Source organism: Orussus abietinus, unplaced genomic scaffold, assembly GCF_000612105.2.
Source record: "Orussus abietinus isolate OABI.00-Male unplaced genomic scaffold, Oabi_2.0 scaffold1198, whole genome shotgun sequence".
NCBI classification, from domain to species: Eukaryota; Metazoa; Arthropoda; class Insecta; order Hymenoptera; family Orussidae; genus Orussus; species Orussus abietinus.
In genome coordinates, this window is record NW_019395340.1 from 1 (window position 1) to 9,187 (window position 9,187).

The 9,187-nt window shown below is 39.8% G+C and overlaps 2 protein-coding genes across 2 annotated transcripts; both read left to right on the forward strand.

Moving 5' to 3' along the window:
- Window positions 1-181: 181 nt before the first annotated feature.
- LOC111674244 (pre-mRNA-processing factor 39-like) lies at window positions 182-4,404 on the forward strand (the record flags this gene model as incomplete). Its single annotated transcript, XM_023433729.1, has 3 exons — window positions 182-568; window positions 1,484-1,770; window positions 2,314-4,404. Coding segments are annotated over 3 exons (972 nt in total), but the record flags the coding sequence as incomplete, so codon positions are not given.
- A 567-nt stretch (window positions 4,405-4,971) lies between these two features.
- LOC111674243 (pre-mRNA-processing factor 39-like) lies at window positions 4,972-8,095 on the forward strand (the record flags this gene model as incomplete). Its single annotated transcript, XM_023433728.1, has 5 exons — window positions 4,972-4,992; window positions 5,140-5,265; window positions 6,035-6,183; window positions 6,260-6,662; window positions 7,931-8,095. Coding segments are annotated over exons 1-5 (864 nt in total), but the record flags the coding sequence as incomplete, so codon positions are not given.
- Between the last annotated feature and the right edge of the window lie 1,092 nt (window positions 8,096-9,187).

Below are 9,187 nucleotides of genomic sequence, written 5' to 3' on the forward strand. Positions count from 1 at the left end.
AAAGTAGCTAATTTTAATTTAACTTAACACTTTCGCCACCGCAGCGAGGCCCACCGTAGCGAAAGTGTTAAGAAAAAGTGTCTTATTCGAGTTGACTGATTTGAGAGGGGTTTCACTTCACCTTAATTTGCCATGACTAAGTATCGTTTGAATGTGTTAATGTTTTTTACGATGCTTGCAGTTCGTGAGGTATCTAGAATCTCAAGAAGGCGACAATATTGAAAAGATACGCGACGTCTACTGCAGAGCGTGCACCGTTCATCATCCTAAGAAACCCAACTTGCACTTGCAATGGGCGACATTTGAAGAAGGACAAGGCAATTTCGTAAAAGCCGCGGAAATTTTAGAGAACATTGATAGCGTAATGCCGAACATGTTGCAGATAGCTTACAGACGAGTCAATTTGGAGCGCCGCCGCGGCGATTTGGAGAAGGCCTGCACCCTCTATGAGAATTACATTACCAACAGCAAAAACCGAACGATCGCTAATAACATTGCTGTAAAATACGCCCGGTTCCTCTGCAAAGTTAAGAACGACATCGACAAGGCGGTGAAAGTATTGCTGAAGGTACACTTTTGCCTATATTGAATTACTTGAGAAATTTTCGTTAGAACGTCCGTTAATGTTTCTCGTTTTACAATTTCTAAGTCAATCTTTCCTAAATTATATACAGTCTTGGTTATATTAAGTTTCTTGAGAAGTTTTTATTAGAATGTCTACCAAGAATCCTCAATTTACAATTTCAACGTCAATTTTTCTTAAATTGAACATTTTTGGTTATATTAAGATGATATGAAAGCCGCTGAGAAATTTAATCTAGGTCAAGAAATTAAAATTCATGTATACCCTTTTTGGTAGTAACGTCATTTTAAATACTTAAGTGGCAACATATGCTAACGCGTCCAGTTACCGACATTTATATTTATGTTGAAGTCTTTTACAGTCTACGTTGAGAATTATAGGAATTAAAGCGTTCCATATGTCATTTCGGTAAAGTAATGATGTAAAAATCAACGTAATGCTGTTAGAATCCCGTACATTCATTATTTTAACGACTGTTTAGGACCAACGTCGCCACCTGTGACGTTTAGATGTAACTAAATTTTTCAGATATATCAGGGGTACCCATAGGTAATCAGGTATTTTGAAAGAGGTGTTTAACGTGAAAAAAATTGATTACTTATGGGTGCCCCGAATATTTAGGTTCACTCTTTCATATCACCTTAAATTACTTGTGAAGTTTTCATTAGAACGCCTGCTAATAATCATCTCTTTACAATTACAACGTCAATCTTTTCGAAATTACACACTTTTAACCATATGTTAAATTTCTTGAGAAGTTTTCATCAAAAGGTCTGATACGAATTATCGTTTTACAATTTCAACGTAAATCTTTCCTAAATGTCATATGCGCAATATTTCTTGGATGTGTGCGTTCATATCCTTATTAATTATTCTTTTTTTCTTCCCCATGGCTTTCAGGCAACAGAGAAGGATAAGGACAACCCGAGGTTATACCTACAATTGATAGATCTAGGCTTGCAACGAAATCCGGTTGACACGCAAGAAGTAGTAGGATACATGGACATGTTCATTGACCGAGAACACGCCGATCTCGAGCAGAGGGTTCTCTTCGCCCAGCGTAAAGTGGAATTCCTCGAAGACTTTAGTCCCGACATTCGACAAGTGTTGAAGGCTCACGAGCAATTCCAGAAGTGCATCAAACAAGCCAAGGAACGCAAGAAAGCGAAGAACGACGATGGGAAAGGGTAAGCGCACCTCTTGTACATGGGACATATTTCTATACATAAACCCAGATCCAGGGTTGGGTAATTTCACGATTTTCGAGGTTTTTCACGTATATTACGTAAATCAAGTAGTTTACCGTTCAAATACGAGTTTATCGATTACCATAGTGTTCAAAATTGTCGTAAAATTGTTCCTTTCGTTTCTCATATCGGAGCCTTCAATAATTGTATATTGATCGAAATATGAGAGCTCGACGCCATTTTGGTTCTGGTCTGGGCTGAGTTAAAGAATTTTTTTCAAAAATCCAAATTTTGAATATCAGGACAATTCTTAGATGATCACGAGTCATGTGTCAAAGTTTCGGACAGTTTGGTCCAATACCCTTAAAAAAAAAAGTGTTGTATTCGAATCGACTGATTTGAAGGGGGTTTCACTTCACCTTAAACACATATGGCCTCCCACTGTTAGCGATCTAGGTTTATGTATAGAAATCTGTGGTACATGGTGACACGACTAGGATGAATCTCTGACCGGCATTACATATCTTTTACCTCGTGTCACAGAGATTTGTCGCCGTTGAAGAAGGTCAAGATGGGAGATCAAACGAACGTCCCGCCTCCGCCATCGGTCAGTTCCCAATCTTCATACCAGTACAGCAGTGGGCCCAGTGGTCCCTATCAATCCCAACAACAATTTCAAAGCGGCCAGTACGGGGGACAAGGAGGATACCAGCAAGGCTATCAACAGTACCCACCTCCGTCGGACCCTAATTACGCGAATTACCAGAACTGGCAGTACGGCCAAGGTGGACCGCAAGCGTACGGTCCATACAACCAATGGGGCTCCTACAATTACTACTAATATGACGCATTTCACCGTTGGTACATGGATTATCTCGTGTACTGTACATTCTACGGCTTTTACGTATGTGCTCTGCACACGTATAAAAAAGCGTTACGATATTTTACGCGCTCCGGTTATGTCGAAAAGAAAAAAAAAGGAACAAAAACGAACGGCTGCGCTGTTGGAATGTTGACTACGAGCTTGGCCAGGAGTTCGGGGTGTAAGTTAAACGATGGCATAAACGGGGGTTAATATTAACTTGCACGGACTTTAATGGTAGCGGTCCCTCTACTTGGGACTTTTAAATTCGATCTGTGAAGTGCTCACTCACACTGTGCCGTTCTTTAACGGCCAATTGGAAAGAAAGAAATACCTTTAGGGGAAGTGCGATTCGATACGGCGCGATTTCGCCTTGTCAAAGAATTCAGAAGTCAACGTAGAAGCCTGGAAGGATACGGACGTTCGATGCTCGATAAATAGTACGTTAGCCAACAGATGGCGGCGCTGTGATCACCTCTCCATCTCTCTCAATCTTATGGCGATATATAGCGAGTTGTATTCTTTCTTTATCTTACACCCAATACTGATCTTTCTATACGCGTCTCGCTTCTTTCCGTATGTGAGATATCGCTATTAACATTGTTTATTTGTATTATTACTATATTAACGCTGGCTAACACATGCGATTTCTCTTTTACCCTCAATTCCGGTTTGTTAGCCAACTTTTGGAGCATCAAGCGCTAACATAGGATCTGGGCTTCTATGGGACTTCTGAATTAATTGGCCTGGTCGTGTCTTTTACTTTTTTTACATAATACCGTACAGCGTGTGTCATTGATCTGAGAACAATTGCAAGACATCCCGCGCACTAATCTAGTAATGCCCGAAACTATTGATTTAACGATGATGTCATTGTCAAACGTTTTTCCCTGTAATTTGTAGATTTATGACCTTACCAACGGTCGCACGATTCAACGCAGCGTATTTTCTTTCTTCTTTTTCTTATTTTTTTGCTTTACCGCGCGAAATGCGACGCGGTTTTTCCATTGTTATTGAAATCCGTGAACATCCCGTTGTTCGGGTAGAACGTAAAAATTATTTCCTTCTTAATGATCCCGCGACGTGATTTATGGCCGATACATTTATTGTATATTTCCGTGGTCCTTTGTAATAAGATTTCAATACGACGCGTTAATATTTTTGTGTTACGAGGAATATTGCGCTGCGTTGTATTGGCGGTCCAACGGTATGCCAAATGCGCAATTGATTTTTCAAATAAATCCTAACTGAACGTGAGATCAATTTATTAACGATTGAGAGTTACGACGATTCTGATTTTATGTAGACTTTGTAGGCTGTCGAATGCTTGCAAGAGTGACACGTGTATACATAAAAGAAATTGGAAGATTGGTGTGGTTTCTTTCAGTAGCTATAACAGCTGACACTTGTTACACCCTGCGTTTCGATTTTGTATATAACGACTTTTGTTTTACAGAAATTTAGTTTACGAGAAACGCCGTGTTTTCTCCTCTGTCGAGGGGCAATTCTCTGGTACCGATTTATAGCACGGAATTCGGAGGGGGGGGACAAAAGAAAAAAAGAAAAAGTGACGGTCTTCGGAAGGATGTATACGTGTATTAAGTAATTATTTTTATTAATTAAAAAAATATCACAATATTAGATACCGAACAAAGCTGTCGAGTCAACAAAGTTCACATAAACTGTTCTGCAGTAAAATCGTTGTACCAAATGCATAGTAATAAATTATATTCTTAGGCGTTGTCTTCAATAAAAGTTTGCGATCTGCGAGATTACTTTTTCCCTTGCTACGTTATAAAGTACAGTTTACAATAGTACGTATAAATTACATTTGTTCATTCACTCGATGAGTTCTACTGCTCCTTCGCACTCGTTTATTCCCTCATTACTTCTATGAGGGGAAACATTAAAATTTGGCACACTCGACTCCAAATATTCTCAATATCTTGGCGTTGGTGTTTAGAAAAAAAAACCTACCATACATTTTCTCTTCCCTTTTTTTTTCCTTTTTCTTTTTTTCAACAATGAGTATTGTAATATTAAGATATTAGAGATGTACTCTTTTACCGTATTGTATGTCAATTCTAAGAGCCCAACCTAATTGATTTTTCGTCTAGCCTGCTCAAAATTAACCAGATTCATTTTTTACTAGTTAAGAAAATCCTATCGTTCTATTTGACTTTTAAAGTCAACACTCGTGACGTAAGTGTGCTACAATTCTTACATCGTCAAACGCTTTTAGCGACAAATCCCTCTCGATTTTTTTTATTTTGACAGTACGGTAAAGAATAGCTTGGCTTCCGCATAACGTACGTCCATAAAATTGAGTTCATATTAAAATGTTAATCATCTTTAAGAANGTAATAATTCTACATTATATGATATTAATGTATCTTTTGAATAATATTCGTTATATATCATGTTATTCCAATGTTATGCAATTGTAACGTAGTGTGTTTGGGGACATATGTCAGGGTCGATCGTTAATTTGCATTCGTGTCCTTTAGAACGACGCAGAGGCCGCACGAGAAGCTTACACGAAATTTCTGGAACGCTACCCATACTGCTACGGCTACTGGAGGAAGTTTGCTGATTACGAGAAGAAGAAGGGGAACCCAGAGAACGTCCAAACGGTGAGTCGATTCGTTTGGTGTTTCTGCTAGGTTAAATCGCATCATTGTACATGAGTTAATTAACGAAATCTAATGAAACTAGCTCGAGTTAGGAAGGCGCGTGGGCGGTGTGCACGCACGTAAATATGGTTTTCCCTTTCAACAGCCTAGCACGTCTTGCGGCACCTATACGACTCTCTTCGTTTACCGAGTAGCTACTTATTTAATTATTCTATTACCATGCTATTACGTATTATTGTCATATCGTAATCGATATATCAATACTATACACAGAAATACGTATGTCAAGTCGAAGCTTGTCGTCTCCACATACAAAGTACCGCCGTGAGAATTATGTGTGTGTTATATTTACCATAAGAAGTTCTACGCGTAGCGTACGTACGTATGGAAAAAGTATTGTAATTAAGCATAAGGCTGCGATATATACCTTACTTATACATAAGTAAGATGGGTCGGGTGTTGAGTCAAAGTCAGAGACAAAGACTTAGGACGTGCACGGGCCAGAGAGGGAGCAAGAGAGTGGCGGGACAGAGAGACAGAGGCTTCTCGAACGGGACGCGCCCTGATTTTAAGGTGAATGCACAATGCTCTGCAATCTCTGTGTTAATTATATCTGTTTATTTACAGTCCGCGTACGATACGTGAGTATACTCGTTACTATAAAACCGTAATGCTTAACCAACGCTAAGACAAAACTAGGTTTAACCGTACTCCTCGCGAGCCCACCTGGTCGTAGACCGTTCTAAACGTTTCCACGATCGTTACGCAGGTGTTCGATCAAGGATTGAAAGCTATTTCGCTCAGCGTCGACCTTTGGCTGCACTACATCAACCACTGCAAAACCGTCTACGAGAAAGATGAAGAGAAAATGCGGGAGCAGTACGAGAGAGCCATCCGAGCCTGCGGCTTGGAATTCAGGTGAGGGTTTGCGGGCACTCTGGAATTATTCATGGAGCTTCCGTTACTGGGACTAACCCAGATATTCATGTTTCAGGTCCGATCGACTTTGGGAGAGTTACATCAAGTGGGAATTGGGGGGGAAGCGGCTCAGCAAAGTCACTGCCCTCTATGACCGACTTTTGTGCACTCCCACGCTTGGGTATATCACGCATTTCGAGGCATTCCAAGAATTCGTCTCGTCGAATCTTCCAAACCGCATTCTGAGCGTCGATGATTTTCTCGCACTACGGGCCGAAGTTAAGGCGCTCTTGAAGTCCGAGGACACCACTCCGGCTTCTACCGATGATGCGCCACCAGGAGAAGAACCCCCACCTCATGAGGTACCTCCTACCGACGAAGAAACCAGAGCCATCCGAGAAAAGATTATTAGCAGTAGGCGCAAAATGCACAAAGCGAATGTTAACGCAGTCGCCGCAAGGTGGTCTTACGAGGAAGGGGTAATTATACGCTTCTTTCTTTCTATTGTCACAATTTTAATTAATAAGTCGCATCGTTAAGGTGATATGAGAGAGTCAGCCTGTATACATCTGAGAAGTCAAATTGTTGGAGAAAGTATTCTCCGAATTGGGTGTACCGATTCGTTTCAAATTTTACCACGTGAATGTGGAGGCCTTAACGCGTAGGTCCTAAAACTCACGAAATTTTATTTTTCATAAAAATTTTATTTATTTATCACGGACTGGAACCAACATGGCGTGGTCCGGGCACGTCTTCGATGTTTTATGCTTCTTGGAGGCTTAGAATCGAAAATGAAGCGTTTCAGGATCTAGATCGAATAATGCAGAATACTGTAGAATTGGAATATTACAGTCGGATGGGAAAATATGGAAAATTCATTCACAAACGATTGCAAGAGAATGCTGGCTCGTCCCGGGGCTACCACGGTGCTTTTACAGCAAAAATTTAGTTGCAGTTAATCGTCACAGATGGCGACGTTGGTCCTAAACAGTCGTTAAAATAATGAATTCACGGGATTTCGACAGTTTTACGTCGATATCTTCATCATTACTTTACCGAAATGACATATGGAACGCTTTAGTTCGTATAAATTCTCAACATAGACTGTAAAAGACTTCAACATAAATATAAATGTCGATAACGGGACGCGTTAGCTTATGTTGCCACTTAAATATTTAAAATGACGTTACCACCAAAAAGGGTATACATGAATTTTAATTTATTGATCTTGATTAAATTTCTCAGCGGCTTTCATATCATCTTAAGGGGGTGCAAAAATGGCATCCGGGGAGTCAATCAATTGTGAAGTTTCTCTCTGAACCAGGTTTACCGAATCATTTCAAACTTTACTACGTGATTAGGGAGGCTATATGATAGGTCCTGGCGCCTATAATATTTCATTTTTTCTACAAAATTTATTAAGTATCTATAAACAAATTTTTCAAAATTGAAATTTCATGGGTGTCAAACCTTCCGTACAGTCGCTATATTCATGCTGTAAAGTTTGAAACGATTCGGTATGCCCAGTTGAGAGAAAAGTTTCATAAATGAGACCTCTGACGCCACTTTCACGTGACCTTTAACAACAATGTGGAGTACCATGATTCAACTGATTTGTATTGTATATATGACACATGTATGACATGTATGTATAATATAAATTGTGAATAACAAAAAAATGTATCACGTATATTTAGCGTGCGTGAAATCTTATAGAATAATAATGTATCGTGGATTTTAATTTCAGATCAAGAGACCGTACTTCCACGTGAAGCCTCTGGAACGTTGTCAACTGAAGAACTGGAAGGAATATTTGGATTTTGAAATCGAACAGAAAGATCAGAATCGTATAATCATCCTGTTTGAACGCTGCCTTATCGCTTGTGCATTGTATGACGAATTTTGGATGAGGGTATGTTGCCGATTTTATTGTATATCCAAGGTGAAGTGAAACACGTCGAGGAACTTGATCGACGTCGGTAAAAAAAATTGTTCTAAATACCTAAGTTGCCGACGTTCGCTTTTATATTGACAGCTGTGTCGAATTATATTGGGTATTTTACACAAATGGCATACTCCACCTGTCATTTTCGTACAATAATTATAAAAAAAATCGAAGTAAAACTTCAGAAATCCTCTGGATTCGTGCATTCTGAGGCCCTAGTTGACTGTAGAGAGACCCCCTGCGCCATCTGTGATTTCCGGGTCAATTAAATTTTCACTCCGAGATCTCGTATTTCCATCGTTTTAGCATAGAAGCGCATAAAACTCTTTTTCTGCCTTTATCCCGTTCAAATACTAGTTTATCGATTACCAGAGTGTTCTAAATTGTCCTGACCCTTTCGTTTCTCATATCGGAGCCTTCGATAATTGTATATTGCCCGAAATACGAGAGCTCGACGTCATTTTGGTTCTGATCTGGGCTAAGTTGAACTTTTCATTTTTAAAATCCAAATTTTGAAAGTGTCAGAATAATTTTTTTAGTGCTCACGAGTCATGTGTCAATGTTTCGGACAGTTCGATTCAATTCCCTTAACCCTTTCGCTACGACGGGTGACTATAGCAAAGAATTTAGAAGTCTCCATAGAAGCCCAGAAGAATACGGACGTTCGATGCTCGATAAATAGTACCTTAGCCAACGGATGGCGGCGCTGTAATCATCTCTCCATCTCTCTTAATCTTATGGCGATATATAGCGAATTGCATTCTTTCTTTTTCTTACACCCAATACTCACCTTTCTATATGCGTCTCTCTTCCTCCCGTATGTGAGATATTGTTGGCGATCTCTTTTACCCCCACTTCCGGTTTGTTAGCCAACTTTTAGAGTATCAAGCGCTAACATACGCTCTGGGTTTCTATGGGATTTCTGAAATCTTTGACTATAGTCGCTCGCCATAAAACGCCACCTACCCACGAATGCTGAAGCGCACAATGGTTACACTTTTGGCGCAGCGCCCCGTCCTACGGAAGGAATATTAACATTAACTTTTTAATTTAATTAAA